The following is a 21,904-nucleotide window of genomic DNA, read 5'->3' as shown; positions in this document are numbered from 1 at the left end:
CTTCCTCTTCCCCTTTCTACCCTCTCTCCCCCTCTTTCTCTCCTTTCCATCCTCCTCTCCTTACCTCTTTCTTCTTTCCCCCATCTTCCTTTCATTCTCTCCTCCTTTCTCCCTTTCTCCCAACTCCCTTTCTGGGAGTTGAAGTCCACACACTTTCAAGTCTCCAAGGTGGAGAAAGACTGATCTATCTAATTAATATAATTATTTCTCCCTCTCTTTTTCACTCTCTTTCCAGCGCACACACGCAAATGCATAGGGCAGCCCACCTCACACACAGGTAACTCCGGGCGGCTTACGGGAAGAGGACAGCCGACCACTCACCCACGCGGGGGGGGGGGCAGGATTTCGCCAAGAAAAGTTAACTTTCCTGCGAAAGGGGCCGGCAGCCTCTCAGCTCTTCCCGGCCGGGAAGACCTCCCCCCACTTCCACTCCTGCGACCCTCCTCCCGCCTCCTCGGAGCTTCAAGCAAGCTAACTGGGAAGGCTGGGGAAGAAGAAGAAACGGAGGCGCGAGGTCAGCAGTCCTTGGGGCCGCGGCGGAAGCCCTGCAAAAGCGCTCCTTTCCCGGCTCAGCTGCCGTTGCTGCTACTGCGGGCGGAAGGGGAGGAGGAGGAGGAGGAAGAGAAAGCGGCGGGGTGGTCCCTGCAGCCGCCAAGGCGGGAAAGGTGCGCTTTGACAGAGCTTCCACAGCCCTGCTAAAGCGCCCCTTTCCCAGCTCGGCTGCCGTTGCTGCTGCTCATGGCAGAAGGGGAAGAGGAGGAGGAGGAGGAAGAGAAAGCGGCGGGGCGGTCCCTGCAGCCGCCGACGCAGGAAAGGTGCGCTTTGACACGGCTTCCACAGCCCTGCTAAAGTGCCCATTTCCCAGCTCGGCTGCCGCTGCTCAGGGCAGAAGAGGAGGAGGAGGAGGAGGAAGAGAAAGCGGCGGGGCGGTCCCTGCAGCCGCCGATGCGGGAAAGGTGCGCTTTGACAGGGCTTCCACAGCCCTGCCAAAGCGCCCATTTCCCAGCTCGGCTGCCATTGCTGCTGCTCAGGGCGGAAGGGGAGGAGGAGGAGGAAGAAGATAAAGCGGTGGGGTGGTCCCTGCAGCCGCCGAGGCGGGAAAGGTGCGCTTTGACAGGGCTTCCTCTCCGGAGAGGCGTTTTTTAAAAAGAAAAACCCTGCAGGCACCCAGCGACAGGGGCTAGGAACCCGGAAGTTAATTACTTCCGGGTTCACTGACGAACCGGATCGCAAGAACCGGTGCGAACCGGGAGGAACCCCCCCCTGGTGTGCATTCAAGATGGAAGGCTGAGTCAACCTTGAGCCAGTGAGATTTGAAGTGCTGAACTGCAGCTAGCAGTCAGCTGAAGTAGCCTGCAGTACTGCACTCTAACCACTGCACCACTTCGGCTTTACTGTGTGTCTCGCACTTCCAGTCCCCTGAACTGGTCCAGAAAGATAACTATAATCAATAGTATTGAAAGCTGATGAGAGATCAAGGAGGACCAGGATAGATGTACTGTACTGCTCCCATCTCAAACGCAACAGAGATAGTTGACAAGCATAACCAGTGCCATTTGAATGCTGTAACCAGATCTGAATCCTGATTTAAAAGAGTCCAAATAATCTGCTTCCTTGAGTGCCTTCTGGAACTGCAAGCCACCAACCTTCTCAACAACCTATCCTAAAAGACCCAAAGGTGCTTTTTCCCAGAGGCAACTGGACTTTCTTGTTTTTCTTTGAAGGCGTTTCGCTTCTCATATCCAAGAAGCTTCTTTAGCTCTGACTGGATGGTGGGGAATGGAAAGATTTATACTCCTTGCAGAAAAGCCTTGTCACCTAGGTTGACCAGCTGTCTGCAAGGAGTATAAATCTTTTCATTCCCCACCATCCAGTCAGAGCTGAAGAAGCTTCTTGGATGAAAAGCGAAATGTCTTCAAAGAAAAACAAGAAAGTCTAGTTGCCTCTTAAAAAAGCATCTTGGGGACAACCATGACCTGGATGACCGAGAATCTCCATAGAGTTTCCTAATAGAGGAAGGTTAGAGACGGGATGGAAGACAGTCTGCTCTCTTTGGTGGTATAGTCCTGCGAATGCTTAAAAAAAGTTAATGTGTCTCTTAAGCTTCGCCACTTTAAATGAAATCTACTTTCTTCAAGTTCTCCCTAGGCCTTGTTTGACTATCGTTACCTTCCTAGCTAGATTAAAGCTAGATTAATAGATGGTTAATAATAGATAGTGGCAGTGGTGGGATACAGATAATTTAACAACCGGTTCTTTGCCCTAAAGACCAGCCAGGTAGGCGTGGCTTGGTGATCATGTGACTGGGTGGGCGTGGCCAACTCAACATCACTCACATCGATGGGCCTTCGCCTTAGCTGTTACAATGTAATAAGGGTTAACCGGAGAGGCAGTTTCTGTAAGCAGGGCAATAAAGATTAGGCTAGAAACAACACCAGAATGTTTCCTTCCTGCCTTCCTTATAGGATTAGCCCTGTGAAGTGGGAAAAAACAAAGGGAAATTTCTTCCAACAACTGGTTCTCTGAACTGCTTAGAAAGTTAATAACCGGTTCTCTCGAATAGGTGCGAATTGGCTGAATCCCACCACTGGATAGTTGCCAGAACAACCAGTATTGGTCAACTAGAAAGTCAGATTCCCCTGAGTTGCTACTGTACTGTGAAGCTATGGTAGCTTTTCCTTCAAACTCAGGCCTGCCTACAAATTACTATTAGTGTTCTAATTGACTGTTTTAATTGCTTTCAGTGGCTGTAATTTCTAATTTTTGTTGTATTTAATTATGTAAGTTGTCCAAAGTCAGTTAGGTGAGATTGGCAGCAATATTAATTGAATAAGTATAAGTTATTCAATAAGTTGAATAAATAAAATAAACTTCAAATATCATTCTATAATATTTAAACTTCAAATAGCAGTCTATTGTTTTAAAATATACTGGTATCTTCTTGTGTTTAGTTTCTACTCTTAATTATGTCAACTTTTATCAAACCGCCAATGTCAAAAATGTTGCGAGAATTGCTAATATTGAGAGAAAAATGGGATAATTTTCCAGCCCACAGTGTGAATCAAATTTCACCCCTTTTTAAATAGCTTCACCTATTTCTTTGCAGAGACGTTTCTGAATTCGAGTTCCAATATAGGTATATTGTAATAATTATATAGCTCATATATAGCAGTGTTCTTATATCTAAGGGGCTGCCATAAAGAAGAGGGGGTCAACCCAGTGGTGAAATTCAATTTTTTTTACTACCAGTTCTGTGGCTTGGTGGACGTGGCAGGGGAAGGATATTGCAAAATCTCCATTCCCTCCCTATTCCTGGGGGAAGAATATTGCAAAATCCCCATTCCCTCCCTATTCCCGGGGGGAAGAATATTGCAAAATCTCCAATCCCACCCCACTCTGGGGCCAGCCAGAGGTGATTTTTGCCGGTTCTCCGAACTACTCAAATTTTCAGCTACCTGTTCTCTAGAACCTGCTGAATTTCACCCCTGGGTCAGTCTGTTCTCCAAAGCATCCGAAGGCAGGACAAGAAGCAATGGATGGAAGCTAATCAAGGAAAGAGAGAACCCACCTAGAACTAAGGAGAAATTTCCTAACATTGAGAACAATTAAACAGTGGAACGACTTGCCTCTAGAAATTGTAAATGCTCAAACACTGGAGGTTTTTAAGGAGAAATTTGACAACCATTTATCTGAAATGTTATAGGGATGTACTAGAAGACCTCCAAGGTCCCTTCTAATTCTGTTATACTCTTGTCTTTATGACTAGATAGTGCTCTGTTCTTGTTGTGGTGCATGCGGATCTACATGCCTGTGCAATATTTTCTCTTTGTATATATCGAAGAGACCTTGCACTTGGCATTCTTGTTTGAGAAGTGCATTTGTCACATTTCTGTTCTGTGTCCTTTCCCCTTATTTGGACAACTTCTTGTAGTTAAAAACAAATTTACCTAACTTATCAGTAGAAGGCAACCAAGACAATAGAAGGTAACCAAGCTCAGAAAGCACCCAGGCCTATACAGTACATAGCTTATATTGGAAAGCATTTGAAATTGGGTATGAAGTATCCTGTAGGTCAGTGTTTCTCAACCTTGGTGACTTTAAGTCCCGTGGACTTCAACTCCCAGAATTCCCCCAGCCAGCTCTGCTGGCTGGGGGAATTCTAGGAGTTGAAGTCCACAGGACTTAAAGTCGCCAAGGTTGAGAAACAGCAGTAGGTAGTTGTCAGTTAACCACAATAATAGGGACTGAAATTTCTATTGTTAAGCAACGTGGTTGTAAAGAGCAATATCGCTCAACCCCATCACTGCTTAACTGCTGCTGTTAAGTGAGGGCTACAAGTCGTTAAGCAAGTCCTGGGTGCTTTAAAGACAGGCAAGTAAGGCGGGCACCTGGTGCTGAATGGGAAAGGGTGTGCAAGTGGCTTGTGTGACACGAGTGCAGTGAAGCCAGGGCTGGCTGATGGCAGACTGGAGAGAGAGTGAACAAATGATCAGAGCAACCTATAGGACCTTCCCTGCTGACTTCCCCATTGATTTTGCTTATGGGAAGCCAAGCAGGGAAGATCTCAAATTGTGATCATGTGACTGTTGGATGCTGCAGTGTGGTAGGTGTGAGCTGGTTGCCAAGAGGCCAGCTCACAATCACATGACATGATGTGACAGCTGAAACTTCAAGAACCAGCTGTCTTTTTTTCTCCCAGTACCTTCGTAACTTTGAACAATTGCTGAACAACTGGTCAGTAAATGAGGCTGAAGTTCTCTTCTCTCTTTTGTGGAGAATAGCTGGGTTTGGGATTCATTGGTTTGGCTCATTGCCTGTATCAATCGGAAAGTCTCTTACCTCTATACCCATAAAAAAAGGTGTGAAAGAATCTTTCCATCTTGGAAGTTAACAGACAAGCAAGCAAAGATACTGGAAAAATTTAAGTAATTAAAAATGTTCAAATAATGTAGAATGGCAAAGTGTGTTATTCTCAGGACAATGACCTTACTATAGCTCTAAATAACTTGCCAGCCTTTGTCTAACTTTCCAATATTCTGTTGGCTTGGAAACATTTTGAATAATTTAAACATAATGTAGAGTACAGTGAAAATTTAATTTTATGGGTCTATGGATGTTGATAAAGAAAGTTGGTGTATATATTTAAGGCTGTTTAATGTGAAGAATCACTCTCCTAATCACTCTGTTGTAATGGCCCTGGAAGAAACTCTACTTTCCTCCCCTCTATCTGAGGTTAGTTTGCTGTTCTATAATAAATGTAAAATATAGCAGCATTAGAATGGAGAGAACACAGTACTTAGTTCTGTCATTGAATATTTGGAATGAACAATAGGAAAGTGGGGAAAAACAAATCCCTGTTTTCATTTCAGATCTCTTAGGAACCCTTAGGATATTGTGACAATTTTGTAGTATACTAAAACTGTTTTATAGGAGGTGGCTAGTTTTTCCACAATCTGGTTGATGAGAAAGTCCTTGTCATTGGCTGCAAAAACTAGAATGGTAATGATACTGAGCAGACATTAAGGCCAGTTCACTGGAATTGGGTTAAATGGATAAATAATCCAAAGGAGGCTAGTTCATAGATACAATGCTATGCTTGAGCTGAGATAAAAGCCATAATCGCAGTACATTATGTAGCATTTGGGAATAGAAATAATGCAACTTTATTGAAGAGAAAAGAAAAGCTAAATAGATTGGAATTGTTTGCAGTGTTTCTGATTTTTTCCATCTTCCTAACCGCAAATCTTCCTTGTTTTCCAGCTGGTTGGTCTACTACTGATTGGTGTGGCTGCCTGGGGCAAAGGATTTGGGATTGTTCCCAGCCTCCACATCATCGGAGGGGTCATTGCTGTGGGCTTCTTCCTGCTTCTCATCGCCATCGTGGGACTCATCGGTGCTATCAACCATCACCAAGTCATGCTTTTCTTTGTATCCTTTTATGCTCTTGGCAGAATTTATTCCCTGTCTCCTGAAATCTACCTTGCAAAAATAGATATGTGAGAATTTCACCAGATGTCTCATTGGCGTGACTGGAGTTGAAATTGCCAGTTATAATAAGATCCTTGCAGTATCGCACACTAACTCTGCTCACTGCCAGCAGTTCAATCCTCACCAGCGCAAGGTTGACTCGGCCTTCCTTCCTTCCAAGATCAATAAAATGACCCATATTGTTGAAGGCCAATGTGCTGACTCTGAAAACTTCTTGAGAGAGACAGCAGATATACTGACTGTAAACTGTTCCGAGTGGTACAGTTTTGTTTCTTAAAAGGTTGGGTTTTTTATTTTTAAGAAAGGGGGAAATGATTTCAAAACAACCTTTCAAGGTCTTACAGAGGGCTATAAAGCAGTATGAAGCCTATTGCTTTACTATTGCTATTGTGGGCTGCCTAAGTGAAAAGTGGAAACTTGTGGCTGTTTAGATCTTGATGAACTACAATTCCCATTGAACCCCTATTATGCTTGGTGGGAGTTTATTTAAGAGATATGGGAGGAAGATAGATACGTTGGTGAAATATATTTGTAAGTTTTTCTCACTTTCACTTGGGTACTTGAGACTACCAAATAGGTAATATTTTGTCTTCTGCATTGAGAATAACAGCTGGCATTGCCTTAATTTCGAGGCTCTGCTCCAGAAGTTTCCTTCTGTTTTTGTCATGGTATAGAAAGTATGAATCTGTTGATGAAAATAACCAGTAAAGAATCCTGCCCTTGGGCAAGGAATTAAAATTTGATTATCATATAGTCGCTTCCAACCCTCAGATCATTATAATATTAAGATAGGATTAAATCCTGCATATATAAAATGATGAATAAATCTAGGTAGAACTGTAGAGCACTACAGCAGAAAATCTATTATAAAATAGTGCATATAAATTTAGAAAAAAGAGGCCAGAAATAAACTGTATGTTTATGACAAACATCTGTATTGTCAGTCTTATCCAATAAACTTTCAGAATAAAAGCTCACAATCTGAAATATTGCAATAAAAGGAAAGGGATGGGGGTGGATCAGCTGTATGAGATCTTATAATCATTCTTTTTGGCAGGGAGGCAGGAAGCAAACTTTCTGAAGCTGCTCCAGCTTTGGTTAGTGAATAGATTCAGACTAGCAGTTCCTTTCCATGATCTGGGAGCAGAAGTTGAAATATAATCATGTATTGTTAAAACAAATATATAAGCATAAATGTTTCCTGAATTTAATGCTTTCATGTTGTTCATTCTCCATCTATTTTTGCACTGTCCTAAACTGTAATATCCAATTTGGATGCAAGAGACGCCAGAATATATCTGAATGTACAAGGAGCAATCCACCTTTATCACTAGAGATTATATTAGTGATAAAGCTGGATTGTTCCTTCTTTATTTTCATACTAACTGATAACCCAGCACTGCCCGGGTATTTATTTATCCCAACCCTCCTTCCATGAACGTCACCGCAATTTCTAATATTGGATTTTCCCCCCTACCAGAGGGAGCCCCCTTGTAGAGTACTATGAAGCCGTTACCATGGCAACTCCACAGTGCTGTACAATAGAAGCCATTTTAAGGCAGTATCATAGAATCCATTTTAAGGCACAACAGGATGTATCCTAACAGAACACATACCCTGAGGAGTTTTAGGGGTGTCTTACACAGTTTTCCAGAGAGTAAGTAATCTGTGTACCAAGTTTGGTTGAAATTGCTTGAGACATTCCAGAGTTATGCTGGAACATACAGACACACACACAGCCATTTTTATATAGATAGATTTATGTCGGCAAACCTACTGAATAGAAATTGTTAATGTGCTTGGGATAGGGTATAGTAGTTGGTGAGTCTGTTTTTAGAATTATATATTGTAACTGAATACGGTAGTTGCTTTTGAGGCACATGACACAATATTCTTTGGTTCTATAACATTCTTGTAACTTCCATCTACTGTGCCAATATCATTTGTGTTAAGAGTTTGCTGGTTATGTAAAGGACTTAGTAGGAATACATTTTTGTAAGCTGTTAATTGAATTTTAATATTAGGGTAGGAGAAAGTATGGGGAACATAGAAGCAGTGTTCCTGTTTCCTTATAAGATTTTAACACTTTCTCAGTGATGGATATATTGGTTCAAGTAGTAGCAGATTGTTGATATGACTGATGACTCATTAATCAAGGTATATTGATTTGATTAATGACTTTGTATAAGTTATTAATCAAATCAATATACCTTGAATAATGAGTTATGAAAAAGAAAGAAAAGAAACCTTATCATCCATAAAGACATACCATGTGCTTCAGGATATGAGTAGAGTTGATACAATCTCAGCAGTAGTGTGGTGGATGGAAGGTGGCTTGCCAAGTTTTGTTGAAGTCTCTTTTTTCAGTAAATGACAAAAGAAGACAGAAACAGAGTTCATACAATACCATGATGTGGTTGATTTGGTTTTGATTTTAGAAAATTGTGCACACCCAGTCCTTGTAGATTATAAACTATTGTTTATAGTTTAATGCAGGGATACCCAGTTTATGTCACTTGAAGCTCTGGTCCAAAGGTAGCTAGAACCCAAAATTAAAATGAGATTGAAGTTTGGTGACAGCAGCTGAATTTTTAAGTGGTGAAATACCAGTAAGTGTCCTATGGCACTGCAATTTTTAAAGTACCAGTTTTGATCCTTAAAATTCTTCCCAACTTGAAAAATTTCAAAACAGCGTATTAATTTTTGGCCCTGCCCAATCCACGGCTGTTGGAGCCCTAAAAGAGGAACCGAAGGACCACATTTGATCCATAGGTTGCATTTTCTTTGCACTCCTGCCTTTATGTTTTGTGGAAGCCAACCAAGCTAATTTACATAGGAATCCAGACTGATTCTTGAGCTGCAGCTACTTTTCTGAGTGGTACAGCTGTGTGTCTTAGAAAGGTTGGTTGTTTTTTTTTTAAAGAAAAGGGGAATGACTTTGAAAGAACCTTTCGGGGTATTTCAAGGTCTTGTTTCTATGCAGAGCCTGGTTATTAGCATTACTAAAACCACACAAAATCTGGGAGGAAGCCTTTTTAAACTTGGGGCTAGTTGTTGACTATTCAAAATCTGCTTAGGAAGCATAAATCGCCTTATTTTATCGTAACAACCTCCCCCACTTTCAACAGCAATGTCTGGCAGGTCTTTTTGTGGATTTCTCAACAGAATTAGGCTGCTCATGAATGACAGGCAGTGTAAGTGGTATCAAGCAACTTCCTTATTTGTCCAGAAAACTTGAAATGAGAAATACTGATGTAAGGCAACAGGAAACGCAGTCAATGCAGCTCTGTGTGCCAAGACATCGCTGACACATACAAATTGTACTTTAAACAAAAAATAGTCACCTTTGAGCTCAACTCAGCATTGGTTAACCAACAATGGGCTATACAAGAAAGGTTCTAGAAAAGCCAACACCTTTTTCTTTTGCAATAATGGTGGAGAGGAAAATGTCAGCTGCAAAGTCTGAATTCTGGATTCTTATTTACACACAAGACCCATGATTGATTTAAGAGTTTACTAATGAGTAAGGCAAAAATATCCTTCTGGTGCCCCCATCCTTAAGAAACCATTGCCACTCAGATTAGCACTTTTCGTTAGATGAGCAGTAGTTTACCTTCGTGAACAACAGCTTTGATTGTTTGAAACTTCCTGTGTACCTGGACTTCTAAATGTTAAAAAAAATGGCATTCCCAATCTTTCAAAAGTATTCCCACTTTAGTTAACCTCCTTGGAAAAATCCATATTGATTTTGAGAATATTTTACTTTCTGTTAATTTTCTTAGTGTAAATATCACTTTATTTGTACCTCAGTTTTACTTGCTGTTCACAAACCATATTTTTCCCGAGATGTTCCTTAATTTCATCTTCAGTATATGATAATTCTAGGGCTAATCTTTATTTTCCAGTTTGGAATTTCCTGTGCATGCCTGGTACTGAAGACACATAAGCAGGTAAGTCTGTCTTTCTGCCTGAGTTCCATTCACTTTTTCTGGCTATATTTAGCCTACACCACAGCAAATTTACTTTTTAAAAAATAGCCTTGTGTGTTTAGTCCCAACATTTAACAAAGGAATAAGAAATGGAGCAACTTGCAAGATATCCCAATCCCATAAGCAGGGTGAAGCTTGTGACTCCCAGCCCATTTTCTTTGATCCCTTAGAGTTTTGATACAAATAGAGATACTGAATGCGGAAGTTGTGATTTGGCAACTTTAAAGAAGGGAACTAATAGAACCATACTTGTTGGGTCAACAAAAGTGTAAGCATAGGGTAAATTCCATCTTTGTTTTCCAAAGTAACAGGAAGACTTTTTTCTTGACCCAAGCAGCATGTTAATTTTGCATTTGTCTCTCTGTATGTCCATGTCTGTGTGTGTGTGTGTGTTCAGCATGTCCTTTAGCCCAATTGTGTAGCTGTTTAATTGTCCGCCCAATTTTCATATTTATATATTCGAATCCCTAGCACCGCCTAACGGAGTGAGCTCCCGTTTCTTGTCCCAGCGTCTGCCAACCTAGCAGTTCGAAAGCATGTAAAAATGCAAGTAGAAAAATAGGGACCACCTTTAGTGGGAAGGTAACAGCGCTCCCTGCACCTTCAGTGTTTAGTCATGCCGGCCACATGACCACAGAGATGTCTTTGGACAGCGCTGGCTCTTTGAAATGGAGATGAGCAATAGCCCCTAGAGTCAGGAACGACTAGCACATACGTGCGAGGGGAACCTTTATCTTTACCTAAATATATAAATATAAATATATATGCACACACACTCACCACTGAGTTTCCAGCAAAGGTTCAAGTTTCTAAAAAGATCGGTAGGTTAAACCTGTTTCTTCCTTTCCTGATACGAGTTGTTGCATGTTGGCTGCATTTACATAGTACTCTGAATCCAGTACAGTACCTGGGTTGTGGTGTAGTGATTAACTTAATATAGTTCTATTCATGGAATGTGCTGTGGCCAAATATATCACATTAAGCAAAGTTCTGTTGGTTTGTGCAACATGTTAAGAAAATGACTGAGTTCCCACAACACTGTAAACTTCTGCATGTGGAACAAATGCAGTTGGTGGGTGCATTTACTTCCTTTTCATTTAATTTCACTTCTGACATTTAATTAAGTTTATATTTTGCGTAACTCCCAATTCTTCAGTTGCATTAGACAATTCCCAGAATTTCTTTTGCTGCACTATTTGGGAATTCTGGAGTTATGCAATGCATCAGGAGGGAGACGGGTTGGAGAACATGCCTGAGCTGCTGTTTCACAGACGTTTCCCTCAAGGTAGCTAAGTCACACAGGTGGTCCTCGACTTACGACCATAATTGAGCCCATAATTATGGTCGAAGGTCATGCCAGTTGTTAAGTAGGTCACCAAGTGAATGCTTGATTTTTACATCCTTTTTTTGACTTTGAATTCAGATCATAAATAATCCTGGGGAAGTCTGCTGTAAATTCAGTTGCTAAGGAATTGGTCATAAGTCGAGGACTACCTGTAGAAGATTAAAAATGCAACTCTCTTGGCTATATGGACAAAAATTAAGCCCTTATGTCATGTCACTGAAAATTCCATTTCATAACACTGGCTTTCAAAGTCTCTCTCTCTCTCTCCTCTCTTCTTCCAGGAAAGTCTTTTGAATGGTACCTGGAAATTACTGAATGACAACACCAGGATATCATTGGAAAACAGCTTAAATTGCTGTGGGTTATTCAACAACACTGAATCTGCTGAGCTATTTAAGAGCGATGTTGACAATTGCAGTGCGGTAAGTGGACACTTTGGGATTCTTTGCCCTATGGAAGAGATATTTAACATGTAAAAGACATATCCCCTAATTAAAGAGGTTCAATATGCTGGAAATGATGAGTAAGGATTAAGGTGCATTTGCTCCTTTGGGTTGTTGGCTCATTTTCTAAAACATCCAATGCTGATACAAATCAGCTACAGCACCCAAGATAATTTTAAAAGTAAGTTTTCTGTGCACTGGAACTTGGCCGTATCGATTGCTTCCGTTCAGGGAATTTTAAATAATAAACCATTCCCAAATTCTGATGTATATAGCTATGTTTTTAGCTGAAAAATGAAACATGCTCTAGCAGGAGTGTCAAACTTGCATCGTCACGTGACGTATCATGACTTTTTGGTTCCACCACAAATGCGCGCACAACAAAAACGCGCCTGACTAAACCGCGGTGTCTAAACCGCGGTGACAAAACCGCGCGACGAATGAGCGACTAATTAGCCCTAAAGCGCGCCGACAGAAGTGCGCTGTAACGTAACCCTAAACCTAACCCTAAACCTAACTGTAAATCTTACCTTAAATGAAATCGCGCTTCTGTGGGCGCGCTGTAGTCGGCGCGCTGTTGTCGGCGCGCTTTTGAAATCGCGGTTTTAGCGCCGCGTTGTTGTCGGCGCGCTTATGACGTTCGGGCTTTTGACGGGTCACGGACTTTTTCCCCTTTTGCTAAAACTGGGATGGCCGTGTCCCGCTTGTGAGGCACCTGGCCTGTGGGCCACAAGTTTGACACCCCTGTGCTGTAGTAGAACCTTTTCTTTCAGAAAATGATATTTAGAGAATTAAGAAGATTTCACATTAAATTCATCTAGATGAGCAAAATACGTGTAAGAAAAACAGTCCTGGTTTAGTGACTGTTCGAAGTTCCAATGAACACGAAAAAAAGTAACTTATGACTGTTTTTCATACTTACAACCATTGCAGCATCCCCATGGTCACATGATCTAAATTCAGATGCTTGGCAACTGACTCATATTTATGACCGTTGCAGTGTCCTGGGGTCATGAGATCAGCTGTTGCAACCTTCTGGACAAGCAAAATCAATGGGGAAGCCAGATCCACCTAACACCCGATGTTAGTAACTTAGTAACCGCAGTGATTCACTCAATAACAGTGGCAAGAAAGGTCATAAAATGGGGCAGAACTCTTTTAACAACTGTCTTGCTTAGCAAGGGAAATTTTGGGCTCAACTGTGGTTGTAAGTGGAGGACTACCTGTAATATGGGCTGTAACAGTAGAAAATCCAAGTTTTTCAATATTTTTTCCACAATTCATACTTTTACTCTTTCTAGTTTTTCACTACCCTAAAGATGAGACTTTCCACTTTGAGTCCTTCCAGATAATTCCCATGCAATTACCATCTGGCCCAACAAAGCCAATCACACAAGATGCAGGGATTTATTTATTTTAGTTCTTTTGCTTGTGGCTCATTTCCTCCTTCTTCGGAGGTCTAGATTTAAAAACAGAAATCCCTTTCCTGTTCTTAGGCTCCTTCACTTGAGGCAATTATCTAAATTACCATCTCCAGCTGTGTGTATCTGAATGTGATTAGGAGGTTATCTAGCATTATTGCCTCATTTCGTGAGGGTGAGGGACTCAGGGCTGCCATTTCAACAGGCCTACTTGTTCCCCATTGTTGCTTCAAGCGGTAGTGACTTAAGAATTTTTTCTGTCTAAACGTTTTAGGAAAATTTCACAGACCAAGCAAAACTGTTTTTAGGAAACTTAGGAATGAGCCAAGGTGGCGCAGTGGTTAAATGCAGCACTGCAGGCTACTGCTAGATCAGCAGGTCAGCGGTTCAAATCTCACCGGCTCAGGGTTGACTCAGCCTTCCATCCTTCCGAGGTGGGTAAAATGAGGACCCAGATTGTTGGGGGCAATATGCTGACTCTCTGTAAACCGCTTAGAGAGGCCTGAAAGGCCTATGAAGCTGTATATAAGTCTACTGCTATTGCTAATGCTATTGCTATCTGCCTTTTAGGTTTTCCTAGTAAGGGCTCCTCAGAACACAAATTGAAACATCCTGGATTAGAGCATTAGTCATTCATTAAAAATTTGCTATAAATGACATTCTGTCTATCTGTGTAAGCATTTGTCCCTATATATGTTATTGCTCTGTACAAAGTACCAAGTATAACATAAAATAATAATCTTCCTTTCCAGCAATTTTTCAGCAGGGGTGATTCTCCCTTATTCAATAGAAAGATGTAAAAGGAGGCTGAGCAATGTGTTTGGCAGCTTGTTCCAATATTGCTTACGTACTTTGTCTTAACTAGAACTGATGCACTTTTAAAGTGTTTATTATTCGCATTTGTATATTAAATTCACTCAGATTGCAAGTGTCAGGGTTCCATGTAACACCCCTAACAAAAGAAGACCCAGAGGCTTGAAGTTCCTCAAAGTTCCATTTTATTAGAGATGTCATATTGGCACATCTGGGAAAACTCGAATCCGAAAGCTTCCAGGTTTTCCCCACCCAAAAGAAAGTCCAAGCCCCTATCCAGCACCCACATGTCCATCACATGGTCCAATCAAAGCACCGTCCCAACTGGAAATGCCTCCCAGTCACACCTCTCCAGGTGCAGGGCAGAATGTCCTTGACTCTCTGAGAAAGGAAAGTCATTATGGCTATATATCTCTCCAACTCCATACAATCCCCCCTCTCCCAGTTTCCCACAGACTAAATGTGGCAGGCCTGAAGATCCAATGCCCAAGATGGCTTTCAGGCCTGACAGCAAGACTCTAACTGTTTTACAGTAAGCAAGGTTGCTTTTAATCATAATTTGTCCATCACAATAATGTAAGAATTGGAGTCATATTTTGTATTTTTAAAGCATGCATCCTATTCTCTAATTTCTGCTAGTATAAAGTATATATTTATCAGAAAGGCCTTCCTATGGGCCCAAATCTACTGCCGCCCTAAAAGATACAGCTGAAGGAGGCTGCCTTCCTTTGCAATGTGCTGTCCTTCCTTTTTAAGGAGCTTTGTTTTAAATTAAAAGCAGCTTGATTTCCAAGACATTACCTTCTATTCCATAAGAGATGGGTTTGGTTGTTTAATTATTTCATTTGTATACTATCTATTCCCCAAGGCTCTGGGTGGTTAACAATCTGATTACAAAAGAAAACAACTTCCAAAAAGGGGGGGGGGGGGTGTCTCAAATTATACATCAACAAAAATAGCAAAATCAAAAATATATTTTAAAAACCCAGAAAATTAGAAGTCATGCAGTTGCAATCCTCACCTTCAGAACAGACAGTAGTAGTTGTCCTCCCCCAATTCTAGTCTCTGCATGTCATTCACAAGTGCAATCAGTGCAGTTTCCATGCCGTACTACCTTACTGCCAAGTATCCAAATACTATTTTCTCTAGATTCTCTGGACTTGCAGAGCCACTACCTTCTCTAGAATGTTTCCTATGTCAGGGTTCCAAATAGCATCCAAAAGTAAATCAGAGTCCTAGGCAAAGTATTGCTCAAAGTTCCAATTTATTAAGAGAGCCATGTTGGCACAACTCAGAAAACCCGAATCTGAAAGCTTTCTAGTTTTCCCCACCTAGTTGAAAGTTCAAGATCTTGCCCCCACACCCACAAGTCCATCACATGGTACAATCTTCTACTGTCATGCTTGCAGCTTCCACCCATCCAGTTCCGGTCAGGCGCAGAGGTGCAAAGACAAAGAATGACCTTGGCTTTCTAGAAAGAATTTTGTTATGGCTACAACGCATCTCACTCATACAATCCCCTCTCCCATTTCTCCACAATAGAAAATGCATAGTAGAATAACAGAAAGTGTGGCAGGCCAAAGAGCCAAAAGAAAAGATGGCTGCAGGCCTGACATCCTAGATTATAGATCTAAATTATCCAAAACAGTCAAATCAAGTCAAAGTTCTTTGAACAGAGGACCTACCACACCCTTTTTCAAATGGTTTACCTTTGACAAAGGTTGTCCCTTGGAGAAGAATTCAAACTGAAGTTCAAACTGAACTTTCTGCCCCTTTATGGGGGCGGGGGGCTCACCAGCCCTGAAGGACAGGCATTCAACTAAGCGTGAAGATGACATTCCAGATATTTGCTTCAAGATTCAAAATGATCCCAGATCATACCACAAGATATGAAGTCTCCCTTTTTCTACTGAAATATATAACTGCTCTGGAATCTGCTTAGCTATCTACAAAATACCACAAGAATTCTTTTTGGCAGCCATTGAAATGATTGTGACTATTTTTCCCTAAAAGGATCAAGTCATTTTAAACAAGGCCACAGTATTAAAGATACAGATTTATTTTTATTTATTTCACCCTCTGCAGCATCTGGGTTAATAGGCCTTTTTCCATGGATGAGTTAGTTCCATCACAGAACTCCCCAGCAATCATAAAGCAAATTCTCCACGATAGGCAAAGGTCATGGGTCAGATCATATTGAGACAAAGTACAAATCTAATGTGCTTTTTTTCCCATATGCATTAGGCCCATAACTGTCATGGCAGCCGTTTAGTCCTGACTCATACCATGACCTTGTCAAGGAAAGGCAGGTTGAAATCTCCCAAAACTATCCTCCTTAGGGTACGCCATCTTCATCTCAGCAACAAGGTCTAGTAGCTCTGACACGAAGGCTGCGATATACGAGAAGGAATGGTAACAGGAGGAGTAAACCCATTTGGCACAAACAAAGATTGGTGCATGGCTATCTGCATGTAATGCCATTGTTCCTGATAAAATCTACCCAGCTTCCTGCATCTCAGGACTCTCACTGGTTGCGAACTCAGAATCCAGGATTGGCAGCTTCCCAAGAGAACCTCCTCCTCCTCTTAGGCTTCAGGGATGCAAACCAGAAGTGTCAGGCGTCCTTATTTATTTATTAAACTAATTTATCTGCTCAACTCTCATACACTGATTTTAATAGATATTAAATAATAATAGGCCTATCAATAGCAGCAGCTGGAGCTTGGGTTCCAGCAATCTGGTTTTTAGAGTGAGAACTGGAAGCTGGAAAATGGAGTGATGATTGAAGCTATCAAGCATTTCATTCCTGAATGTGGTTCATCTTCACCCTCTTTGCCGTACCTCCCATTGCTTGTCACAACTGTAATCTCGTTCCTCCACAGTACACACTGAAGATGATTAGGGGACTGGAGGCTAAAACATGATAATATGTCTAGTGTAATGAAGAGAAAAAATAGGAGTGACATATCAGCAGTCTTCCAATATTCAAGGGCCAGTCATAAAGAAAGGGGGGGGGGGTTCCAACCTATTCTCCAAAGCACCTGAAGGCAGAACAAGAAGTAACAGATGGAAGCTTATCAAGGAAAGGACACACCTATAACTAAGGATAAATTTCCTGACAGTGAGAACAATTAATTAGTGAATTGGCTTGCTTCCAGAAGTTGTGGATGCTCCATCACTGAAGGCTTTTAAGAAGAGATTGGACAGCCATTGGTCCAGAATGGTATAGGGCAAGGGTTGGCAACCTTAAACACTCAAAGAGCCACAAAGGTCCTAGACGGAAGCATCCCATTCAATTCTAGGGCCAACCAGAAGTCCGGTTCTCCCACCATAGTCTCCTCCTAGTGCAACGTCCTTTTTCCTCTGCTGACTGGAAGACCAGTTCCCCCACCATAGAGTCTCCTCCTAGCATGGCATCCTTTTTCCTCTACCTGTCCTTACTGAAAGCCCTATCAATTGTGGAGCCGACCGGCAACGGAGCTGCAGCAGAGGGATGAAAGAACCACATGCGGGTCCAGAGCCATGGGTTGCTGACCCCTGGTACAGGGCCTCCTGCTTGAGCAGGACATTGGATTAGAATGCCTTCATAATTCTCGTTATACTGTTACATTCACCCCGGCCTATATCCCCTGATCAAAGCAAAAAACAAAAGAACAACTCACCCACCCACAGTATTACTGTATTATGAATCCGTATATTGTGCATTTCATAGTTTTAAAAGTACTTTTCAAACCAGCTCATCTTATTTAGAGCAGATTACCCAAGATTAAATTCAAGGTAGAATGTGTATGGGTTGTGAACTCCTGCAAGCATTTTTGATGCAGTAAATGAGCGTGCCTGAAGTGTTCCACCATTAAGGTTCTGTTCAGATATGCTGAACTACAATCTTTTGACAATGCTGCCAGTGGAGTTAACGGTTGCGTGTCAGTTTTGGCAGGGCTCTATCCGTTGTGTATTATTTGTAAGTATGCAACTTCCTTCTGTGTAGAAATAACTGGATAGGATTACCTTCTAATTCACCAGTGAACAGCTTCAGAGGAAGAGCAATCCAATTCCTAACGGAGTCCAATTTTTGATTGCTGCTAATCAGTGGTGGGATTCAATTAATTAAACAACTGGTTCTCTGCCCATATGATTTCTCCCAACAGCCAGTTCGCCAAACTGCTCAGAAAGTTAACAATCGGTTCTCCCGAAGTGGTGCGAACTGGCTAATTCCCACCACTGCTGCTAATGGTGTCTGCAAATAGGAAACGGGTTGTCTCTTACAAATGGGGAATATAAAGTTACACTGCATTTTGTCGCCTCATGCAGCCGTGCACAAAAACATCTGTATGCTTAAAGTGTGGTGTTCTGCTGATGGAACATGCCGATGAGGCTTTGAAAATCCTTGGTGGAGTTGGACTCTTCTTCAGTTTCACAGAGGTAACTAATGTCTATGAAACTAAATGAAAGCAGGGGCTACTTAGCCTAGGTAACAGTCAATCATTTAAGTGAGGCCTGTCAGATTGGTGTCCACTGGACTGGATATGTCAGGGGCAGGCCACGCCCACCCAACTCCACAAAGACAAAAAGCGTGGAGATACGTTACGATCCGGCCTGTGATTCAATCGAGTTTGACAACTGTGATTTAAGTGTTTGAAATATCCCCTGATCTCGTGAAGAGATTTTATTTATTTACTTATTTGTATTCCGCCTTTATTATTATTATTTTTATAAATAACTGAAGGCAACAAACGTATCTGATCTTATCTTCCTCTTCTTGTTTTCCCCACAACAACAGTCCTCTGAAGGAGGTGTGTGCTGAGAGTGTGTGATTGTCCCAAAGTCACCCAGCTGACTTCATAGCTAAGGAGGGACTTAACTCATGGTTCCCTGCTTGCTAGCCTGGTGCCTTAACCATTGCACCAAACCGGCTCTCGATACAGAGTAATATTACAATCTATCCCTTTGGTAATTTCACATCAAGGATAAGCTGTAGTTCCTACATCTCTAAAGTTTGTTTGGATAGATATTTTTTAATTTAGCGCTGAAATGGAAATGGCGTTTGAATTAATTTGGCATCTTGAGGGAGGGCATTTCAGGGCTGACAGACAAGAAAGACTTCTTTTAGAGCACTGGACCACAACTCCCAAATTCTCAATAAAGATCATGTTGCCAAGGAAGTTCTATCGTGTTTTCCTGACAAGGTCTTACTTTCTTTTGACCCCCAAAATAAGAACTTGGCCTTATTTTCGGAGAGGTCTTTTTATTTTTGAGGTTCAGGAGGCCCCTTAACTTCATCCCATGGCCTGCGGATTAGCTGATCCAGAGAGGACCAGATGTTCTGTCTCTGTTTTTGGCACACATTTGCCAGCCCTAGCTTCGCTGGGCCTGCAGCTCTTTTTGCAGCCGCCACTAAGAGAAAAGGCGTGGTAACTAGGGTTTGCGGGAGTGGCCTCCACAAGGCCATTCCGCGTGGATGGCAGGTGCATGGGGGATGTCCCCCCCTTCCCACCCCAGGAAATGGGACCAGCTGCGCACATGTTTAAGTATTTTAGGGGAGGGCTTATTTTGGGGGGAAGGGCTTATTTTAGCGCATGCATTCAAAAGCCCGATTGGGCTTATTATCCGGGGAGGTCTTATTTTCGGGAAAATAGTGTATGAATTTAACTCTGAAAACTGGTTCTCAAAGGGTACCATATATTTGAAAGAGACAGCTCATGACAAATAATTTCCTAATCATTCATAAGATAAGCATGTTGGGATGAAGGAATGAAATCTTGTAATTGGGTTTTTCCTTTTTTTTCCTTTCAGATCCTTGGAGTATGGCTTGCAATGCGTTACAGAAACCAGAAGGATCCCAGAGCCAACCCCAGTGCCTTTTTATAGTTCTTTCTCCTACCACCTTCCAGGTTTCCTTTTTAGTTAGTTACTTCTTGCTTATTTAAGACCTCCCATTTCCATCACGGTTGCCAACCACTCTTGCAGGCCCTATGAGGGCAAATTTTGCCATTATGCCAAAATGCTGATAGGATGAAACAGCAAGCAAAGGTCTCATCCATGACATGAAGCCTTTGGCATGTGGCAAAGGGATCCAGTACTGGAAAGAAAAAAGCAGACATTAGTTGGTATCATGTAAGATAGTAGAAAAAAAATCATTTTGTTGACTCGTGTAATTGCTGCTCATAACTACAATCATTTTGGTGTTTTAAAATTGTTTTTATTATCGTACCCGTGTTTTAAAAAAATAGATTTTCCCTAAAGCTGCTTCTCCCCCCCCCTCCACAAATGTCTACACCTTGACAAGGTGAAGTGCTCTGTCTTACCTTTTAAGCAGCAGAGGCAACAATTGTCCCATAAAATTACTTTCCACCAGGTTTGCCTTCCCAATTTGTGTTTCCTATGATCAAACATAGTAGACACGAGTGCTATATGAAACAGCTCTGGGGAAAGATTTAGTTTAAACAAGCATGATATGTTTTATTTTAGATTTTTTTTAACAAGCTGAAATTGAAATTAACTTAAGTTCAGAATTTACAATCAAATACTTAGGCTGCCTCTTTAAGGAGGAAGGTCATAATCTGCCTAAAACTGACCAGGGAACTCGCTTGCTCATAGTGTGGGAATCCAGTGGTGGGATTCAAGGAATTTAACAACTGGTTCTCTGCCCTAATGATTTCTTCCAACAACCAGTTTGCCAAACTGCTCAGAAAGTTAACAACTGGTTATCCCAAAGTGGTGCGAGCTGGCTGAATCCCACCACTGATTACATCTTTAAAAATTCTTAAAACTGGCTTGAAAGTGATTTCTCTGAAAACCCATCCACCTTTGGAACAAAGGAACTTGAGTGATACCAGCCTGAGTTTTGGACTCCAAGTTCCTTTGCAATATTCTTCCTGTGGCGGAAGATGAAGACTTGAAACTATTGTATGCTGGTGATCTAGGTATGTCCTATCCTGTTCAGTTGTTTCCCCTATATTCGATAGTTGTGAGTTAGGATGTGAGGATCTTAGCTAATCCCCATTGGGGATTCCGTTATTTGAACGCTAGCCCGCCTGTGTAGTAGCCCCTCCCCCCTGCTTCCGGTTTCAGCCCGCTATCATTCTCATATGCAATTTCTTTTGTTCTACTTTTTAACAAGGGAAGCTGCGGCTGAGCACAAGCATGTTACATATTAACACTGGGCTTTGTATAGTATTAAGTGAGCTAGATGGCAGCCTAGGAAAGATGGTTGCCGTGCTGTCGGTCTCTTGTAAAGAAAGGTCCTAGTGAAGCTCCTACAGAGGCGTCCTTTCAAAAGCCAGATCTTTCGCGGATAGAGATTGGAAGGACCCATGCCTTCAAGATGAAAAGCAGAAGCACGCTCCCTTTTAATGGGGAAAGAAAACACGGACTGCTTTCTCTTTGATGAGTGTGAATGTCTTCTAGTGAAACCATGAATGTTTCATAGGCTGTGCCCTTATTACACGCACCGTACTATTTATTTATAGATTAGGGAATGTCTCATAATCAGTGGCATATTTTGCGAGCAAGTACTTATGTAAGGCAGGTGGAAATAGCTTGACAAATTCTTCTTCTCAACTCCTAAAGCTATAGCCAGCCTCTTGAGGTTATCATCTTGGGCAATAACGTAACATTAAATGAAATAGATAAGCTCCAAAACACTTTTCTTGCCTTTTGAAAACAAGTGTTGATTGAGAAAGATTGATCTCTCTAAACTGCTAGGGTTACAACTCCAGTAAAACGTTGAGATGGGAAAAAGAGGGAGAAGATCTTTGTAAACATTTGATGTGTACTCTATCCTTCTGAGGATTACAAAAATTGGCTAATAATTGAATGCAAATACGAATGACAAATAACTGAAATCATCTAAAAAGCAAGCACCTGGCGAGAGATGCATCTTTACAGATATCCTAAATGCCCCCC

The 21,904-nt window shown here is 41.7% G+C and overlaps 1 protein-coding gene across 1 annotated transcript in view; it reads left to right on the top strand.

The window, feature by feature from the left end:
* Positions 1-20,391, top strand: part of TSPAN31 (tetraspanin 31) — a 31,756-nt gene extending 11,365 nt beyond the window's left edge. The window contains exons 2-6 of the mRNA XM_032209658.1: positions 5,761-5,928; positions 9,858-9,938; positions 11,604-11,744; positions 18,311-18,421; positions 19,793-20,391. Of these exons, the coding sequence (XP_032065549.1) occupies positions 5,761-5,928; positions 9,858-9,938; positions 11,604-11,744; positions 18,311-18,421; positions 19,793-19,867 (576 nt within the window). The 3' untranslated portion in view covers positions 19,868-20,391. The remainder of the gene's footprint in view (positions 1-5,760; positions 5,929-9,857; positions 9,939-11,603; positions 11,745-18,310; positions 18,422-19,792) is intronic.
* Positions 20,392-21,904: the final 1,513 nt, after the last annotated feature.

The sequence above is a fragment of the Thamnophis elegans genome, chromosome 2 (genome assembly GCF_009769535.1).
Source record: "Thamnophis elegans isolate rThaEle1 chromosome 2, rThaEle1.pri, whole genome shotgun sequence".
NCBI classification, from domain to species: Eukaryota; Metazoa; Chordata; class Lepidosauria; order Squamata; family Colubridae; genus Thamnophis; species Thamnophis elegans.
The sequence above is the reverse complement of the archived record's forward strand: the minus strand, read 5'-3'. Positions and strand labels throughout refer to the sequence as shown.